Source organism: Oncorhynchus nerka, linkage group LG9a (assembly GCF_034236695.1).
Source record: "Oncorhynchus nerka isolate Pitt River linkage group LG9a, Oner_Uvic_2.0, whole genome shotgun sequence".
Lineage (NCBI taxonomy): Eukaryota > Metazoa > Chordata > Actinopteri > Salmoniformes > Salmonidae > Oncorhynchus > Oncorhynchus nerka.
The window spans coordinates 15,689,208-15,710,322 of NC_088404.1; the positions used below are offsets into that span (position 1 = coordinate 15,689,208).

At 44.6% G+C, this 21,115-nt stretch overlaps 1 protein-coding gene across 1 annotated transcript in view; it reads left to right on the forward strand.

Moving 5' to 3' along the window:
- The window catches only part of lrriq1 (leucine-rich repeats and IQ motif containing 1), a 49,828-nt gene that overhangs the window by 11,966 nt on the left and 16,747 nt on the right, over positions 1-21,115 (forward strand). Inside the window, exons 11-22 of the mRNA XM_029668879.2 lie at positions 221-348; positions 1,478-1,551; positions 2,335-2,428; positions 6,131-6,316; positions 7,976-8,473; positions 8,841-9,033; positions 10,014-10,139; positions 10,703-10,810; positions 11,573-11,706; positions 11,892-12,005; positions 12,194-12,282; positions 13,146-13,247. Of these exons, the coding sequence (XP_029524739.2) occupies positions 221-348; positions 1,478-1,551; positions 2,335-2,428; positions 6,131-6,316; positions 7,976-8,473; positions 8,841-9,033; positions 10,014-10,139; positions 10,703-10,810; positions 11,573-11,706; positions 11,892-12,005; positions 12,194-12,282; positions 13,146-13,247 (1,846 nt within the window). The remainder of the gene's footprint in view (positions 1-220; positions 349-1,477; positions 1,552-2,334; positions 2,429-6,130; positions 6,317-7,975; positions 8,474-8,840; positions 9,034-10,013; positions 10,140-10,702; positions 10,811-11,572; positions 11,707-11,891; positions 12,006-12,193; positions 12,283-13,145; positions 13,248-21,115) is intronic.

Sequence of the window (21,115 nt, forward strand, 5' to 3'; positions counted from 1 at the left end):
TCTAATTTTATGACTAATTTATGCAGAAATCCAAGTAGTTCCAAAGGGTTCACATACTTTTTCTTGCCACTGTATGTAAACTCACTCTATCACTCTCTCTTTCTCTTTTTCTGTCTCTCTTTCTTTCTTTCTCTTTCTCTGTCTCTCTGTGTCTCTCTCTCCTTATCTCTCTCGCTGTCGGTCTCTCTACCTCCCTCCTGCCCCTTTCTCTTTCCCCCAGCTACCCAGTCTGAGGAACCAGGTCCTCCTGGTGGAGCTCCATCTGGAGGACAACAGCATCTCCTCACTGGAGGGCCTGACAGCCTGCTGGCTCCCCCTGATGCAGCTCCTCTCTGGGGCCCAAAACAGGTAACATCACATGGCATTCCATCTGATGCCATTGTTATGTTTTATGTTGTGTTGTGTAACTATATGTATGCTGCTCTCTTGGCCTGGGCTCACTTAAAAAAATTAAAAAAGGGTTATGTAAATCTCAATGTGACTTCTATGGTTAAATAAAGGATTAAAAAAAATCCAGTGTATCCAATGCCAATGATTAGGCCAGTTTAAAATGTACTAGCTACATGTAAGTAATTCAGTGTTTGTGATAACATTTGTAAGATTTAAGAAAACCAATGTAATGTTGCTGAATGATTGGTAAATACACTGTAAAGGGATTGCCATGAATTTAACAGTATCTTGCAGGCAGCTCGGTGGCGAGTAAATTTCGGTATTTCATATTACAGTGCACCCACTATAACATAAATACGGTATCAAAGCAAGTACTCTGTAATGATACACAGTACAATACTGTAAAATTGACTGTAATATACTGTAAAAAAAGTAAATGCTATCGTAATCGGAATGAATTAATTGATGAATGATTGAAATTCATTGAGATGAGGGGTTTGTATTTCACAGTATTTTACTGTTATTGGGCTAGGTGAAGTGTTTACACATTTCAGTACATTAATGAATATTTTGTGTTTTATATCATTTGCACATCTAGAGGCCTTAACAAAAGCTTCCAAACTGGCAGCGACTACAGAGCAACACAGACCTGAAGGACATGGCAAAATGCTCAACCATTTAAGTTTTAGGTCTTGATGCCACTCGAATCTGTCCCCTATACATTTTAAATGTTATAGGGCACTATAACCACATAGGAGTTACATTGGTACAGCATTCTCACTCATGGGTGCAACAAATATAGGCTCTTACAAGACACGCCTCAAAATATGTTAATGACACAGAAACAGCAATACCATTCACCCACTAATGGTCAAAAGGTTTTTGGCGCTCCAAAGATACTGTTTTCTGTGGGATGGAATTACAGTACCATTCGAAATACAGCACTTTTCCCAAAATGCACTATAATATACAGTATGTTGAAGTAACAAGTTATTTTTTTTACTGTTGATAATACCTAAAAGTACTGTATAAATTACAGTATTCCATTAAAGTGTATTACATGTATTTTCTCATTTGTGTTTTGCAGTATAACCCAACTGCCATCACTGTGTCATTTTGTGTCACTGGAGAAGCTGGACATCAGAGACAACTGCCTCTTAGGTAATGGTTTATTATTTTAGAAAATGTAACTTTTGATGTCCCCAAAAACTTTTGATCCAAATATTTCAGTTGTCATGTTGTTATGTCATTTACATACTGTAGTTTCATGCTATTCCATTCATATTATTCTGCTATGTGCCTCTCTATGTGAGTGAGAGGGAGCATTTTAAGTGTGGATCTATGGTAATACCTATGTCTACGATATGCATAATGTCACACATCTGGGGAATGCGATGCACCTCCATCCAGTAAATGTCAGGGGATCCAACAGTAGATAAAGATACAGTCTCCATAACAAGATCAGGTACCAGCGATAGTGATATATAGACAGGGAAAACTATAAGCTCAGGCCTCTGCTGCTCTGCCTCTGTGCGATGTAAAACCATAAGCTCAGGCCTCTGCTGCTCTGCCTCTGTGCGATGTAAAACCATAAGCTCAGGCCTCTGCTGCTCTGCCTCTGTGCGATGTAAAACCATAAGCTCAGGCCTCTGCTGCTCTGCCTCTGTGCGATGTAAAACCATAAGCTCAGGCCTCTGCTGCTCTGCCTCTGTGCGATGTAAAACCATAAGCTCGGGCCTCTGCTGCTCTGCCTCTGTGCGATGTAAAACCATAAGCTCAGGCCTCTGCTGCTCTGCCTCTGTGTGATGTAAAACCATAAGCTCAGGCCTCTGCTGCTCTGCCTCTGTGCGATGTAAAACCATAAGCTCAGGCCTCTGCTGCTCTGCCTCTGTGCGATGTAAAACCATAAGCTCAGGCCTTTGCTTCTCTGCCTGACTGTTGTAGAGCTGCAGAACCTGTGTGAGAGTCTGCAGGGATGTCCACTCCTCCGAGAGGTCCATCTCACTGGGAATCCCCTTCAGCAAGAGTCCATGTGGAGGTAGGGCAAGCCCAATGAGAAACACAAAATATGTGAATATGTATGAGCGACAAGCCCTGGGTTGCATGCACCCGTGGGAGAAAGCAATGTTGTCATACACACATCACCTTAAATGGTAATACTGTACTTGGACGCTGCATCATAACAGTGGAGGCTGCTGAGGGGAGAACGGCTCATAATAACGGCCGTAACGGAGCAAATAGAATGGCATCAAACATCTGGAAACCATGTGTTTGATGTATTTGATACCATTCCACTAATTCCGCTCCAGTCATTACCACAAACCGTTCTCCCCAATTAACGCTCCACCAACCTCCTGTGGTACATACAATACATTCCCAGTCATCAACATTGCAACGATTAGTTGAAAAATGTAATTAAAATGGTTTTAAAATGGCTGTGTAGAGAGACAGACACAATTAACTTCTCTAGCTTTGTTCTGGAATATCCCTGCTGGGGCGGATGTGAGAAGTTAGGTTACATACCAACGGGAATACCAAGTCACTGCCATTTCATATAATCCCTCCTGTCGCAGAACGTGAGCCCAGTCTGGAGGAGGATGTTGGCTGTGGTGACTAAGGTAGAATAAACATTCCACAAGTGCTTCCTGTCCACATCCCAGGATTAGCCTAGCAATCTGGGAATGCTATTGGATTAGCCAACGTGCCAGCGATATCCGCACCGCGCACCGCGCAACCTCTGTAGCACTGAGTGTCAGTAGTTCCCAAAATATTTATTCAACGGAAAAATCTATTAAGTTTTCAATATCAATTTGCTCATTCACTTACAGCGCCAAAACATTTTCCTCATGTACATTTAAGTGGGGGGTCCAAATGAGTTGATATGAAAAATGTGTGCTAGCTAGAGCACTTAACTTCAATTACCGGTAGTCTAGCTAGATTTCATCGTTTCGGCATTACACGTGGTCATTAGTGGTCTTAACAGTTTATGACCGACAAACCATGCATAACTTTTATGAAGTGTGAAATTACAAATATATTTTTTTAACATTTTAAGGTCCGTCTAGTCATAGCATTAGCCTAAAAGATGATGCCTGGATCTCTCAAGAACTGTTACGACAGGATTTAATAATACCAGTAGCCTACTACCCTTACCTCGCCCAAGTCATGTAAAAAACGTGCCACTGAGCACTTAAAAGATCCATGATTAACACACTTATTTTTCACTACCTTTACTGTATATCTGAATAGTTATTCTAATCAACCAGTAGTAGTACTGTACACCACATTATGCATTCTATCTACATACATTTTTGCAGTCAGCACCCACCCAGACATATGGGTTTCTATTACCTGGGGTGCCCCACCGTTAGCCGCAATTGAGAATAAATATTCCCAATGAACTTTACCTAACCTCCAATGCCAACAGTGGAATTAGCCCCCTGTATTTCCCCACTCTCCCCCTGGCCCTTTCATCCCAGTCCAGCGATAACACCGACTCAACTAAAGCACCAAATGGAGATTGCTAAGAAATACACTTCCAGCAGCCCTGAGCCAGGAGAAGAAGATAGCACTCTGCCTGATTAATCAGACCTCTTTTAAAAGCCTGTGTTTTCAAGGAAGTCTTCACTAAATGAAATATATAGAGCCAGGTTGGTTTAGGTTGGAAACGGAGAGAGACAAAGACGGATATGATAGAGGGAAGGACGCAGCTGGAGAGCCTATCTAGGACCAGGATGGAACATTGTATTCTTAGAGAGAGAAGGAGCTGCATGTCCACGGCTCTGGGCTCCGCTTAATAAATACATTTATTCAAATGAGCCAAGAAGGTCAAATTGTTCAGCATTCTGACATATTTTAAGCTAATTTCCTGAGTTCTTTCATTTGAACCTTGTACGTTAAACACAAATAACCAATGGCACGTAATTGCAAAGCATGTTTTTTTCCACCCAAAAACATTTAACCATGAAAGGCATTGTGTGTGCCCACCTCACGTCAATGAGCTCATGTGAGGATCAAGGCTTTATTATGGTTTATGCTTCGTTACAAGAGGGTCCGGTCGGCCAGACGACAAGCCTGTAGGGCTGGAATCTAATCCTTGTTTGTGTGTGTGTGTGTGAGATAGAGAGAGATGAGAGTGAGAGAGAGTGAGAGAAAGAGAGGGGTGAGGTGGGGCTCATCAAAACCCCATTACTCTGACAGTGGACTGCACAACCTGTGACCTAGAGTCATGTTTGTGGCACAGTACAGGGAGTTCAGCGGGTTCTTGCCCCACCATCATTCTTAAGGATATTTTAAGCCAGATTTACGCCTGATGTTGATAAACTAAACTAAAGGCTCTCATCCTTTTGGCACATTTTGTATTGGATTTAGGCTCATATTGACAGCAACAGCGCCTGTGGTAAAATGACCAGAAGCAAATACTAACCAAACCTGTATTGTGAACATAAATTGCTTTACGTTAGTAGTAGTTGTTGTTTATAAGTACACTTTCACATTTAAACATTTCATAAAGACTAATAATTACAGATTAGTTACAGACAAAGATTTGTCATATCACAGAAAACATTCATACTGTATAAATTTACTCCATTTGTAAATTGTCACGGCTCAGTAATACTGTATGCGTTTCCTAATGTGTTTCTTTCTACATTTTCACATTGGCATCGATCGGTCACATTTGGCCATGCAGTTTGCTTTGGAGACCATTTTCTCTGCTGGCAAAGTTTTTGGGATTCCTCAGCTTGCACATCCTTAGCCTCAGGCCGGTGTTACCTCTCTCTCCCATAGACACACAGCTCAGCAGCCATCCCCCTCACAGCACAGCCAGGCCACCATCAGCTGCTTCAGCTTAAAGGTTGCGTCCCAAATGGCACCCTATTCCCTATGTAGTGCACTACTTTTGACCAGTGCACTACATAGGGAATAGGGTGCCATTTGGGATACATTGGATACAACTTAAGTCACTCACTCTTTTAGTGGTTGAGAAAAAAAGGAAAATAACAACAAAAACAAAGAAAACCAGAGCCTGAAGCCCAGTCTTTAGTCTCAAAGTCTTTCATCTGCAGCTCAACATGTCATCACATTCTTCTGCTTTGAGAAAATCAAGACTCTAACCAAACTTCTTGTTTCGCATGGAGGAAAATGGCTTTGATTCTGCTGGGCCTGAAATGTCAAACTCGTTTTAGGATTTTATCCCTGTTCGCTCTCTCAAGGTGGTGTATCTACTCTGCCTAAGGACTTCTCTGACAAACTATTGGATACAACAAGCTGAGGCTCTCCACTGGCACATCATAGTACACTTTAGACATCTGAGTTGGGGGCAAATCAATTTGAACTGAAAATGGGTTGACCCTTTACATTTTTTATAATCAGTTTGAGATCAAATCCAGGATCATTCACAATTCCTACTTTAACAATGTTGAATATGTAATTGTGTTATGTGGTCATGTATCAATTTAGTGTTTTAGAATATGGAGAGTACTTTACACGACAGGGCCTAAAACGTATGTGTTTATTACATTGGAGTTACATGCTGGTATAGTTACTGTGTTGAGATTTTTAAAATACATTTACTGACTGCAATTGTCACCCTAAATAGTTGTAGACCTTTTTGAGTATTGGCCCTGAGTATAGGCCCTGACTTTTTGAAATGCTACCAAGTAGCATGAACCCTAGTATGGTATTCTATGGCCTCCAGCGATGATCTTTATTGATTAACCCACCATGTTATCTTCCACAGGTCCAGTCTGCAGAGGGCTGTGCCGGGTCTACAGGCCATAGACGGGCAGCCTGTCTGCTCCTCTCCAGCGCTCCCTGGTCCTGGTCTAGTCACGGCCCTGCTGCCTCAGAACAGCTATCTAGCCTTCTGTCAGGCACAGCTCCAGCAGCTCCACACACTGCAGCACAGCCACACGGCACAACTCAGGTTCATGCAGCTTACTACAGACTCTCGTCAGCTTTTCTGCTGGACAGCTCAACTTACACATATGCTGTAGGATAGCAATGTCATACAGACAACCTCTAACCTGCATATTAGTATTATTAGCATAACTGATACACAGGGTGTCCAAAGCTGAAAGGCAATGAATGTTTAGCTGTTTTTGTAACTAGTTTGAGGACACTAGTCTTAACTAACACCCCTAAACAGACCAGACCACCAACATATAGATCAGTGGTCAACCCTCAGCTCATCTTTCTGACCTCACCATAATTATGTTTCACAAAAGATGAAACGCAGTGGTGTCTAGTAGTATGGGTGAGACCAAGGAGTCCCATGGCTCGGGGGGGACCACAGTGCGCTCCTCTCCACCCCTGTCCATGCTCCATGCACCCCCTCTGGGCGTTGGACAATGGGCCTTTCTGGGGGCAGGGCAGGGACTACCGCAGCCAGTTAACCCCTGGCTCAAGTCTCGACCCAGGGCCAGACAAGGTCTAGAGAGGTGAAGAGTCTGGCTGTGGCTCAGGCCTGTCTAGTAAAGCTGGTAAAATGATGTAGACATCCTGGGGTTTACCCTGCTGTGTAAAGTTTTACAACACTGCAGAGAGAAATTAAAGGTATTTCATCTGAAATGTCCTTACTTCCTCTATAAGTTTCTATGTGTATGGACAGTGTATCTGTAGTGTTACATTGCCGTCCTCATTTCACATAGTGTAAATGGGGTCGAAGTACCTTTCTGAATGAATCCCAGTTAGTTTCCATTCAAATGTATCATTCCAGTTCCATCATGTGCTTGAACTGCTGTAGCTAGTAGCCCCAGGACAGCGGGTATTTGATTTCCCCTCATATAACTGCCCTCCACAGGTCCCATTTCACTCTGCCAAAACAATATGAACTTCATTGTTTAATAGCATAAATGATTATTTATCCAACCTTAAATGGGACTTTTAAGATACGAAACAGTGTATATTTTCTCCCTTACCGACTATTCACCGTTTTCCTTTACTGTTATACACCTTCCCCTCGACCCTGTGGTGAACTGGCAGGTACGAGGAGGAGAAATCGAGGTCACTGTCTATATGGTCACCCTTTTTACCCCCCTTCTAGCTGAATAGCAGGGGCATTGTGAAGGCAAGGCTTGTTCAGGATAGTGGGCAGGCCGTGTAGGTTCGTATACTGTGTACCCAGTAGCCATGAGTAGCCCTGAGGGTCTTAGATAGATTGGGGGAAGCGGATCCAAGCGTTGCTAATAGACTCGTTAAGTTTCCATTGAGGTGGCTTTGTACCAACTTAATCCCCTCTATGAAAGAGACATTATAGGCGATTACAGAACTGACACCCATAGACCCTCTGTGAAAGAGACATTATAGGCGATTACAGAACTGACACCCATAGACCCTCTGTGAAGGCAAGCCTGTTGCAGCCCAAAAGTAAGCCATTTTTTCAATGCAGATACTAGGTGATCAAATATGAAAATGGTGTTGTTGTTTTTGTAGGTGTTCATCAGACATTTGTATCTACGTTAGCCATTGCTTATCTAGTAGGCCTCGTATGAGAGAGGACGGAATGTATGTTACACAACCTAGAACAACATCCAATGTTATGTGATCTTCATATGAACGTGTGCATGTGTTTGTGTGTGCGCAGCGGTGCTCTCCCTCCCCTGGATGCTCTGAGGCTCTCCCTCCAGCTCCATGATGAAGCTGTACAGCTGGCTGAGGAGCACAGATACGCTCACGAATATGGAGACACCAGCATCACCGACAAACAAGATGACAGTCACAGGAGTGACACCGCCAGGGTTAGCAGGATCCCTGCCGAAAAGTCCGATGTAGAGGGTATGGACAGACATGGTGGTGTCATGAACAGGAAGCAACCTGAAAATAAGTCCTGTGGAAACACAAACACCTGGCCACATGTGGTTCCCCTCATCAGCCCAGCCAATGACAACAGTGAAAAGCAGCCTCAGCCCCCAGCATACAGATCATTCAGCAGTCTAGGGACTGTGTCCACTAGGCCCGAGTTGAAGCCAGCAAGCTACACAAGTTCCAGCTCTACCTTCTCCGAGGAAAAAACGTCCCATGCTTCTGCCAAGCCCAGCAGTTCACCCTTCCCCAAAGCTCACATCAAGCTGGACCTCAAAAAGTAAAGTGTTCCCTCACTCATGAATTCTTTCATAGTTTCTCTACTTTTATTCGTTTCTGCCAATGAGCATTTGTCATCATTAGAGTGTCCTCCAGTTGATCGATGTTGAACATCATATTCACTCTGACACACAGTTATCATTAAGAGGGCTGTATCTTTGATATAAGCTTGTTTGAGACAGGCTGGATTCCTCTTCTGGAGTCTCTGCAAGCCAGATGTTTGGACAGAAATAAATGTGTGTTCTGCATCCTAAATGGCAACCTATGTACCTTAGGGAATAGGGTGCTATTTCAGACGTACCCATGGTCAAAGAGATTGAGGGTATGATATCATTATGTATCTCTTTTTGTGTCTTTTTTCGGAGCAGCATGGCAGCTGTGGTGATCCAGCGCCACTGGAGAGGACACAGAGGACGTCAGAGGATCCAGCTGCGTCCACCTCCAGGAGAGGAGCAAGGAGGAAGAAGAGGAAGAGAGAGGGGAAGAGTAGACACAGGACCCAGCCATACTGGGTCAGAGCAGAGCCGTCTGGAACCAGATTACGCTGCAACTGCCATCCAGGTAAGTCAGGGTCACAGGAAACTTTTAGTGACTTCCTGGAACTCTTTATCATAACTATTAGACTGGCCATGCTGACAGGTTTTTCAAACGGTTCTATGGAAATACATGACTGTCTACTCAGAAATCGTTGTCTTGCTTCGATCAATACCACAAATAGATAGTTTGAGTTGATCAGTTTTTATAGAAATGTAATTTCTCATAGGTTATAGAGGTCCAGTAACATGTTTCTGAGAATATATATTTTTTATTAATAATAAAGATATCATATGTCCAGATCTTATATGATATTGAGGCTTCATTTGGTTATCGTATGATTCAATAGATCAAACATTCTACCTGACACTTCTCTTGAAATGTCCCCTCTCCTCTCTCTCCCCTTTTCTCCTCCTCTCCCCTCTCTCTCTCTCTCTCTCTCCCCTTTTCTCCTCTCCTCTCCCATCCCTCTCTCCCCCCTCTCTCTCTCTCTCTCCCCTTTTCTCCTCCTCTCCCATCCCTCTCTCCCCTCTCTCTCTCTCTCTCCCCTTTTCTCCTCCTCTCCTCTCCCATCCCTCTCTCCCCTCTCTCCTTAGATATCTCTCTCTCTCTCTCTCCCCTTTTCTCCTCCTCTCCCATCCCTCTCTCCCCTCTCTCTCTCTCTCTCTCTCTCCCTCTGTACTTGATGGGCCCTTGAGGAGTCTTTGGCAGTGGGGGGATAAAATGATTAATCAGATTCCAGAGTTTTGCAGTAGTGGGAGCGGTGAGGATTCCAGATTCCAGCACCGCTCACTTTGTGAAGTCATCCCTTTGGGAATTCTGAGGATTTAGAATCCTCGCTGGCGCTCCATTTGTCTCCTAGCGCCCAAGTCACATAGAGTTCAAACAGCAGATCACTCAGCAATTAAACAGAGGTTAACATGTTTTATCTTCCTAATGGGATAACACACAATATTTAACTTTGTCTGTGATTCATGGCTCTTCCTCTGGTACCTTCGTTCCTCCAGGCGATTTGGAGAGGCTTCACCCTGAGGAGGAGGCTGGCTGCTGCTCTGGCCCAGGCTCGGGGCTTCAACCCCGGGGATCACGAGGCCTTCGAGGAGGTGAACGTGGATGAATTTGTCTTTGATGAGGTAGGCAGTAGGTACAAACTTTACAGACTGACTCTCTCTGGGTTGACTGGTCTGAACCTCAACCCCCCTATCAAGTTGACCTTGCCCCCCAGAAAAATGGAGACCGGCACGTTTCCCCTTTCCCCTACTCCTCTCACTCATCTACTCGGCTATTCCCTGGGGATTAGGATTATTAAAGAATACTGCCCATTATACTGAGGCCAGGGGAAACTGGAAGATTCTACATGATAAATGGCATTTTAGCTATTCTTTCATCATTCACAAGTTCACTTGCCCTCTGTCCTCTTCAAATGCCATCCACTTGAGAATGTGTCTATGTAGTGTGTGTGTGTGTGTGTGTGTGTGTTTTTGTTCGCGTGTGTGCGTGCATGCGTGAAGCACTCATCTCAAATATTTAAACATAACAAAACCTCTATCACATGTTGATCTGCTGTTTACTTTAAAGTCACTTCACCACCAAACCCTTGGAGGGAATAGAAAAACCTTGATGTCCAGTGCGGTAGTCTGTTAATGTTGTTGTGTCACGCTAAAGGTGATTCTCATCTCCTTTGGCTTGTAAATAGATGGCGCTAGAGAGAGACTGGATGATGACTTCGCTGCTGTCTGACTATTCACCTCCCAAAACCCTCCTTCATCCTCCTCCGTTCCCAGACCAGCTGCTTGGTCCAATGGTAACACACAGCACTGAACCCCCACCCCCAAAAAAGAAAAAAGTCCTCCAGGACCCACCACAGCTCTCACTGATTAATCCTCAAATGTATTACCTTAAAAAACACAATTACTTTTAGGAGGCCTGAAATACCCTATGCATCATCAGCAGATGTCATTTTTCAAACGAGCCAGGACCCTTTTTCTTTCCTTAGATATCTCTCCCTGGCTCTTTGCTTTGGATGAGTGTTGCAGGCAGGACTCTATATCACCTCAGCTAGCCGCTCTGCTTGGCGCTCGCTGAAGGGGGGCAGCTGCCTCCACGCCAGGCAGGCCTTAATGTTTTAACACTAGCTAACGTGATCTCCAAAGGGGTGGATAAACTATTTCAACACTTTACCACTTCGACAGAGAGGAGGGAGAGGGTTTTAAAATGTTTTTAAGACTACTTCATTTGTGACTTTGACTTTAGGGTATTCTGGGAATGGAAACGCTGTATCTTAATGTACACTCTGTAATTCCTATTCTCATTTAGACTATTTCGAAAAGGGCAAACTTCTGGAAGGTTGTGTTTTAGGTGTTCGACCCTCACATTTCCTGTTAATTAGGGGAAGCACTGGGCTTGCTCCCATAGTGCCAGGGTCAACAATAGTCTGTTCTTCATGATTAGCTGACGATCACTCCTTTTACCATTACAAAACATTAAGAACACCTGAACACCTTTCTTCTTTGATATAATGCTACAGTACATGATAACAACCTTCTCTCTTCTGACTGTATTTCAGCGTCCTCTGAATCTTCCAGATGCCAACCAGCAGACCAGCCCACCTGTTCTTCTGTGGAAGCCCAAGCAGGCCTGGATGGGTGGGGAGAGAGCAGAGCCTGCTGAGCATAGAGTTTCCCTTGACAGCATCAGCAGGTAGGAAACTGATTGAGCCATCATGGCTGACACATTTTAATCTAGGTAGTTCTCACAAAGCCAACATGGATGCCACAAGTGAAGGCTTGCTTCCTTACTAATCACCAATGAAAGTGCCTTCATAAACTATTGTTTCCAAATAGGATCAAGATTGAGAGTGTGTTTTTTCCTCCAATTTATTTCAGAACTAAATCTCCTGTCTCTGCGTCAGGGCTCAGTGGTCTTTCTGAGAGATCTCCTGCTTCTGTGTCAGGGCTCAGTGGTCTTTCTGAGAGATCAGAGAAGATTCTGGAGGAGTGGTAAGTAGAGTTGTAAAGAGGGGGAATATTTTGGCTACATTTCTGCCAAATTTAGAACCAAATCCCCAACTCTGTCCTGTATGCTGTACCCTAATGGGACGAAAGCTGTTTGTCACTGTCAGTGTGTGAGTGTTGTAGTGAGGATGTTTTAGATTCAGCGTGTGACATGTGTGTCATTGTCTCCCCAGGGGGTTCAGAGACAGCCACACTGCTCTGATGATGCTGAAAAGAGCTCAGAAGATGAAGTCTAAGAAGCAGAGGCAAAGAAAACTATTGGGTCTGCATAAATCAGTTGAAGTTTATTTAAAATTGGAACCTATTTACTATTTAAAGATGTTCAACTGGCTTGAGCAACTATTACTGAACCAAACACCCCTAGAACCTACCTCGTCTAGGTTCTCCTTTCTCCTCTATTTTTTAAACTATATTGCCACGCTAGCAGCATTGAGCCTTTCCTCCTTGTGTATGTTAATCAGCTGTAACAGACAGCAGAGGTAACAGAGGTCTGGCCCTGTCATCTCCTATTGGCCCCAGTCAGAGAGCCCTTACAGGAAATTAACCAAACCAACTGGTGGCTTTCCCTTCCCTTAGTTCCAACCAACCAGACGCTCTCCGAGCCATCGTCCCGGAGACGGTTTTCATTACTCTGCATGGGTTACCGCGGCTACACCGAAATGTGACCTCACCTCAAACACTGGTCGGTCGTCGGGTCGGTAGTAGTGCCACGTCCAAATAGAGTAGACAGACAGAGTGAGGCTGGTCGTTGATCAGGATTGTTAGAGCATGACTGTACAGTACCAGAGCGCTAGATCCAGTTATCGTTCTCTCTGTCTGCCACACAGGCTTGTTTCAACTGTCATCTGCCCAAGTAGGGAATGCTAGGCTCTCTGCATGTCATGAAGGGTCTCTGCTGTGAGTTTATCCAGAACCCAAAGGTTATTTTCTGGATGCTGTGGGTTTAATGTTAGACTCTCTCTTTCTCGCTGTCTCTCTCTTTCTCTCTCATTCTGTCTCTCTCTCTCTCATTCTGTCTCTCTCTCTCATTATGTCTCTCTCTCTCTTTCTCTCATTCTCTCTCTCTCTCTCATTCTGTCTCTCTCTCTCATTCTATCTCTCTGTCTCTCTCTTTCTTTCTTCTAGACCCAACTGTACGCCTGGCCCTTTTCAGGAACCATAGCAACCATCACGCCCCTATGGAAGCACCAAAGAAGCCCTCTCCAGAGAGGAGAGACTACATTAAAGGTAGGACTCAGACAACACTAGACACAACAGTAATATAGTCTTATCACATTACTGAGCTGAGGCAAACCTAGCCCAGCCAACTGTACTGTGTATTACCATGCATTTAGGCTACCTCATTAACCTTAAATGAGATGGCGACAATTTTTACGTTTTTTTTTTGTTGATCAAAATGTACTTGATGCAGCATACTTCAATCCCACACAAATGTATACTGCAGCTCATAGAGCCATGCTTATGTATGTGCGTGTTTTAGTGCTTTCAATATAAGACGTTTACTATCTGGAGGAAGTAAGTACGACTGCTTCGTGTATTAAATAGAAACGCTTAGAGATTACGGACCAGTGACCAAATTGAAGGCACATGAACGGTGGTAAATAGTGGGACATGAAGTAGTTTGGGATGACGGATGATAAACAAGATGATTGTGTTTCAGCAGGTCTTTGTAGATGACTTGAAGTGTGAAATTGAGTTAAGTACTGGGGAGGTAGGGCACTGAGGGGTTCCAGACTGAACAAACTGAAGGCCTCTTGTCTTAGACATAAATAGTTTTGTGAGGGGTAGTAGTAGTCTCTTGGTTTGGGTGAGTTGGTTGGTTGGTGGGTTTGTTGGGGTAGTGAGGCTAGGAGGGTGAGTTGGTTGGTTTGTTGGGGTAGTGAGGCTAGGAGGGTGAGTTGGTTGCTTTGTTGGGGTAGTGAGGCTAGGAGGGAGATTTGGTTTGTTGGGGTAGTGAGGCTAGGAGGGTGAGTTGGTTTGTTGGGGTAGTGAGGCTAGGAGGGTGAATTGGTTTGTTGGGGTAGTGAGGCTAGGAGGGTGAGTTGGTTTTTTGGGGTAGTGAGGATAGGAGGGTGAGTCGGTTTTTGGGGGAAGGGAGGCTAAGTGGGTGAGTTGGTTTGTTAAGGTAGCGAGGCTAGGTGAGTGAGTTGGTTTGTTTGGGAAGGGAGGCTAGATGGGTGAGTTGGTTTGTTGGGGAAGGGAGGCTAGATGGGTGAGTTGGTTTGTTTGGGAAGGGAGGCTAGATGGGTGAGTTGGTTTGTTGGGGAAGGGAGGCTAGATGGGTGAGTTGGTTTGTTTGGGAAGGGAGGCTAGATGGGTGAGTTGGTTTGTTGGGGAAGGGAGGCTAGATGGGTGAGTTGGTTTGTCTGGGAAGGGAGGCTAGGTGGGTGAGTTGGTTTGTTGGGGAAGGGAGGCTAGATGGGTGAGTTGGTTTGTTGGGGAAGGGAGGCTAGATGGGTGAGTTGGTTTGTCTGGGAAGGGAGGCTAGATGGGTGAGTTGGTTTGTTGGGGAAGGGAGGCTAGATGGGTGAGTTGGTTTGTCTGGGAAGGGAGGCTAGATGGGTGAGTTGGTTTGTTGGGGAAGGGAGGCTAGATGGGTGAGTTGGTTTGTCTGGGAAGGGAGGCTAGATGGGTGAGTTGGTTTGTCTGGGAAGGGAGGCTAGGTGGGTGAGTTGGTTTGTTTGGGAAGGGAGGCTAGGTGGGTGAGTTGGTTTGTTTGTTTAGACTCTGTATGTACTTCTCTCTCCCTCCATGCACCATCTGCCCACACAGACCAGTGCCCACACAGACCAGTGCCCACACAGACCAGTGCCCACACAGACCAGTGCCCACACAGACCAGTGCCCACACAGACCAGTTTAACAATACAGATAGGTCCAAAAAGAGAGAGGGGAAATATTTTCTCCTCCTTTCATGAAACACTTTGCGGCAGCTCCCCGGCCTTGCTCCCCTCTCTCCGGGTATGTAAGCCGATACCCATTTCAAGTGGGTTACTCATGTCCAGCACATCCACACAAAGAGCCTGGATAAAATAAACACGCCGCGTCGGATATCTCGGAAAGAATCTGTCATGGGTTTGGGGCTAATCACCTCCAGAAGGGGCTTGACTCGAAGCCTGAAACGTAAGCCCCTGCCGGGGAGCTCCGGCTGGGCTGGCTGGCTGAGCCCGGGGCGCTAGCTTGGGATGGATCTGAGGGGGTGCTTTCCACAGGTCAGCACCAGGGGAGGCAGAGGAGAGGGGAGGCAACCCAGCACAGGCCAGCCGATGGAGAGAGACTCAGAAATCCCACTGACCTAGAGCCAGACCCCGGCCAGCACGCCTCTACTCCAGCCGCACAACAGCCCAGGCCCCCGTAAAAAGGCAGCGGGAGCTGCTCCAGTCCAGAACCCCAGTGGGTTTGGGTTACGCTTTTTACAGAGTTCCCCTAAGTCAGATCAGAAACCCAATGAGGGGGTGGGGGGAGGAGGGGCACGGGGAGGAGGTCGGAACGGGGTAGTCAACTCCCAAATCCAAGGCTGTGTTTGAAATGGCCCTTTCAGTGTGGGGGGAACAATTGTTATGTGCTGTAGATGGCCTGAGAATTTAGTTCTGGTGAGTTTTTAAAAGGACATTCTACTCAAATGTATAAAAATAAAATGATGCTGACACCATTTAAAATATGTCTAAACCCTGTCCTTCAGGACCCTGTCCTTCAAAGATAATTAGTAAAAATCAAAATAACTTCACAGATCTTCATTGTAAAGGGTTTAAACACAGTTTCCCATGCTTGTTCAATGAACCATAAACAATTAATGAACATGCACCTGTGGAACGGTCATTAAGACACTAACAGCTTACAGACGGTAGGTAATTAAGGTCACAGTTACGAAAACTTAGGACACTAAAGAAGCCTTTCTACTTACGCTGAAAAACACCACAAGAAAGATTCACAGGGTCCCTGCTTATCTGTGTGAACGTGCCTTAGGCAGTCTGCAAGGAGGCATGAGGACTGCAGATGTGGCCAGGGCAATAAATTGCAATGTCCATACTGTGAAAAGCCTAAGACAGCACTACAGGGAGACAGGACGGACAGCTGATCGTCCTCGCAGTGGCAGACCACGTGTAACAACACCTGCACAGGATCGGTACATCCGAACATCACACCTGCGGGACAGGTACAGGATGGCAACAACAACTGCCCGAGTTACACCAGGAACGCACAATCCCTCCATTAGTTCTCAGACTATGCACAATAGGCTGAGAGACGCTGGACTGGGGGCTTGTAGGCCTGTTTTGAGGCAGGTCCTCACCAGACATGACCGGCAACAACGTCTCCTATGGACACAAACCCACCGTCGCTGGACCAGACAGGACTGGCAAAAAGTGCTCTTCATGACGAGTCGCGGTTTTGTCTCACCAGGGGTGATAGTCAGATTTGCGTTTATTATCGAAGGAATGAGCGTTACACGAGGCCTGTACTCTGGAGCGGGATCGAGGTGGAGGTGGAGGGTCCATCATAGTCTGGGGCGGTGTGTCACAGCATCATCGGACTGAGCTTGTTGTCATTGCAGGCAATCTCAATGCTGTGCGTTACAGGGAAGACATCCTCCTCCCTCATGTGGTACCCTTGCTGCAGGCTCATCCTGACATGACCCGACAATGCCACCAGCCATACTGCTCGTTCTGTGCGTGATTTCCTGCAAGACAGGAATGTCAGTGTTCTGCCATGGCCAGCGAGGAGCCTGGATCTCAATCCCATTGAGCACGTTTGGGACCTGTTGGATCGGAGGGTGAGGGCTAGGGCCATTCCCCCCAGAAATGTCTGGGAACTTGCAAGTGCCTTGGTGGAAGAGTGGAGGTTAGCATCTCACAGCAAGATTTGGCAAATATGGTGCAGTCCATGAGGAGGAGATGCACTGCAGTACTTAATGCAGCTGGTGGCCACACCAGATACTGACTGTTACTTTTGATTTTGACCCCCCTTTGTTCAGGGACACATTATTCAATTTCTGTTATTCACATGTCTGTGGAACTTGTTCAGTTTATGTCTCAGTTGTTGAATCTTGTTATGTTCATACAAATATTTACACATGTTAAGTTCGCTGAAAATAAATGCAGATGACAGTGAGAGGACGTTTATTTTTTTGCTGAGTTTACCTCCATAAATAAGCCCAATAGCATATTGGTAAAATGATTTGTTACATTTAGCACCACTCTCCCCTATGCAATCACAGTGAATAGCGGAGCAGCAACGTGCTTAACCACAAAAAAATCTGGTTTAAACTAGAGATATCTGTTTTTTTGCATGGACTGCATCTCAATCCACTACATCGGCTTCCCGCATCTGATGGGGAAAGTGGCTGAGCTACAGCGGTGTTTGTCAGACCATGAGACATCCCAAAAAATTGAATTTTTATGAAAACGTCTGTAGCTATGACCACTCTATGGAAAGATGAGACTCTCACGAATACGATGGTGCTCTACGACTCCCCACAAGCACCACGGGACTCGTCTGAAATCGGTACTGTCAAATGTGCCAAATTCTGCCTGTAGCTTCCGAACTGTTTAGGCTACAAACTAATGTGACCCCACTGTGGAAAGGGGAGATTCTCACGAACATGATGGTGTTCACCATTTTGCCCCACAAGTGTCACTGGACTCGTCTGAAGGCATCCGGCACCCGTTTAAAAAATGAATGGAAGTATGGTGGTAGTTTTGTGCCTACCCTAAAAAAGGGGTTAAATATGTGTAAAAAAATATATATATATATATTTCCTGAGCATTCTTATACCTCCTAGATATAGGACAGATATTTCAAAACCTTATTCCTTATGATTTATTTAGCCATTTATGAATGTGTTATTCAATGCGTTTCTATGGGCTATAGTAGTAAAAGCCAAATTCAATATTGTATATATCTTTTTTATACCTAAAGGGGTCCTAAAATTTTAAATCAAATAGCTAAATGATTCATGGTATGACCATCTTAAAACAATTCCATATGTCAGCTTAGACAACTCAGTTTAGACTCTTAAGAATTAAAATGGTGCAGTTCACACATTTAGGAGTTGAGAAAAAAGTAAATTAGGAATGGAAAGCTGGAATCCTCCTCTTTTTAACAAAGGCCATTAAAACTGTTGTTTTTCCCGCAATTACAAGAATTGTTGTGCATTGACTGCTTGTCAGAATGCATTTCTCTATGACACTCCTAACATGAATGTTGTGCATTGACTGCTTGTCAGAATGCATTTCTCTATGACACTCCTAACATGAATGTTGTGCATTGACTGCTTGTCAGAATACATTTCTCTATGGCACTCCTAACATGAATGTTGTGCATTGACTGCTTGTCAGAATGCATTTCTCTATGGCACTCCTAACATGAATGTTGTGCATTGACTGCTTGTCAGAATGCATTTCTCTATGACACTCCTAACATGAATGTTGTGCATTGACTGCTTGTCAGAATGCATTTCTCTATGACACTCCTAACATGAATGTTGTGCATTGACTGCTTGTCAGAATGCATTTCTCTATGACACTCCTAACATGAATGTTGTGCATTGACTGCTTGTCAGAATGCATTTCTCTATGGCACTCCTAACATGAATGTTGTGCATTGACTGCTTGTCAGAATGCATTTCTCTATGACACTCCTAACATGAATGTTGTGCATTGACTGCTTGTCAGAATGCATTTCTCTATGACACTCCTAACATGAATGTTGTGCATTGACTGCTTGTCAGAATGCATTTCTCTATGACACTCCTAACATGAATGTTGTGCATTGACTGCTTGTCAGAATGCATTTTTCTATGACACTCCTAACATGAATGTTGTGTATTGACTGCTTGTCAGAATGCATTTCTCTATGACACTCCTAACATGAATGTTGTGTATTGACTGCTTGTCAGAATGCATGTCTCTATGAGGCGGCAGGTAGCCTAGTGGTTAGAGCGTTGGACTTATAACCGGAAGTTTGCTACATCGAATCCCTGAGCTGACAAGGTAAAAATCTGTTGTTCTGCACCTGAACAAGGCAGTTAACCCACTGCTCATAGGCTGTCATTGTAAATATAAATGTGTTCTTAACTGACTTGCTTAGTTAAATAAAGGTTAAATAAATAAAAAATTACATGAATGTTGAGTGCCGTAGGGAATATTTCTCTCACATAGGCTAGAACACACAATAAGCCGACTAGATAAATAGATAAACTATTCTACTCTGGGGTAGTCATATGTTTCTATTCATTACTAGTTTTGTTTGCAGAGGAAACGTAAATGTGGACTGTTCTAGCGTCTTCCAAGTGCTCCTCGGCAGAGGAAACGTAAATGTGGACGGTTCTAGCGTCTTCCAAGTGCTCCTCTTCAGAGGAAACGTAAATGTGGAATGTTCTAGCGTCTTCCAAGTGCTCCTCGTCAGAGGAAACATAAATGTGGATTGTTCTAGCATCTTCCAAGTGCTCCTCGTCAGAGGAAACGTAAATGTGGACTGTTCTAGCGTCTTAAAAGTGCTCCTCGTCAGAGGAAACGTAAATGTGGACTGTTCTAGCGTCTTCAAAGTGCTCCTCGTCAGAGGAAACGTAAATGTGGACTGTTCTAGCGTCTTCCAAGTGCTCCTCGTCAGAGGAAACGTAAATGTGGACTGTTCTAGCGTCTTCAAAGTGCTCCTCGTCAGAGGAAACGTAAATGTGGACTGTTCTAGCGTCTTCCAAGTGCTCCTCGGCAGAGGCGCTCTTTCCTGTTCCATATTCTTTTGCCGTAGCGGCAATAATTTTGCCGTGGCACAGCGCAACATATAAATGACTGCAGTGGAAACACTGGTATAGTGAATAGGGTGCCATTTTGGACACACGCCAAGTCATTGACCCTGTACTTTATCAGCTGATGTCTTGCGCTCTGCAAGGTACAGCCTGTTTGATGAATGATCAGGACCAGGGAGGAGGAAAGATGCTGGGAACGATAGTGGAAATATGGTTGCAATGCAATAGGCAGTCAGGGTTTGGACGGCCTGGAGGTGTGGGTTATAGCTGCCTGTTGGTTCGGTGTTTATCCAAAGTTCTGACACGCTTGACAGGAAATTTAGCATCGGGGTGAAGGAATCTTGAAATAATTCACCTGCACTTGAAACTATACAGAAATTATGATATAACAATATCATATTTAACGTTACTTCAACCATGTCTAATCGTTTAGTAACTTGTTTATTGGGTGTGTACCTGACTGTTACCTCAGTGATTGAAGTCCCCACATCAAGCTCTCATAATGAACAATTAGATGGAAGTAACCTATTCGTTTGAACTTGTATCTCTCTTTGTTTTCTTCGTAGATTTGATACTGTTGCATATAGATAAATAACACAGACTTAAGTGATAAGGATTGTTGTTTTAGTTTCACAAATCACAATAATATCATTCTGAATATATAAACAACACAATTGAACAAACGAAACAAGCGAACGGCTCCTACATGCTTGACTTACCCAGAATCCTTCTGAATCCTTCTTTCTGAACGGCTATGAACTAACAACATCCTACAACATCCTACATTTTCACTTTATGGCATTTGGGAATGCAAATGTGGGTTTAAATGTTAAATCCAAAATAGTATTATATTGGGAAAACATGAAAAAAATGTCACGCCTAAAATACTACATTTGCAAAGTTATACTGGATATAGTGCAAGCATGTAGCTAGTGCGTGAATTGGAGCAGGCCAGGAGCCAGCTCAGCCGTCTCACCTTCCTTAATAAAGACTGTTATTATCATAGTGCCTGTGGCCTGCGTGTGTGTGTGTCTGTGGCCTGCGCCGCCTGCCTGTTGACCGCTGGGTGACCGTGTGTGGTTTGCTCTCTTGAGGTGAAGGCTTGACCCCTGGGCGAAGGAAAGTAGGAGACAAGCACTATGATAAAAGCTGACCTCCTCTCCTCCACTCCTGCTTTAAGTCTGGCGCTGGAACTCACAACGGCATATCCCCATAGGGTCATCTCCACGACAGGGCAGGGCAGGAGGCAGCGCTAGCGAGAAGGAGGGAGAGAGAGAGGGGGAAGGGAGGGAGAGAGAGATGCTCATATTGGCTTCTGGTGAAATCTATGAAGATCCCATGAGGCTAGTTTA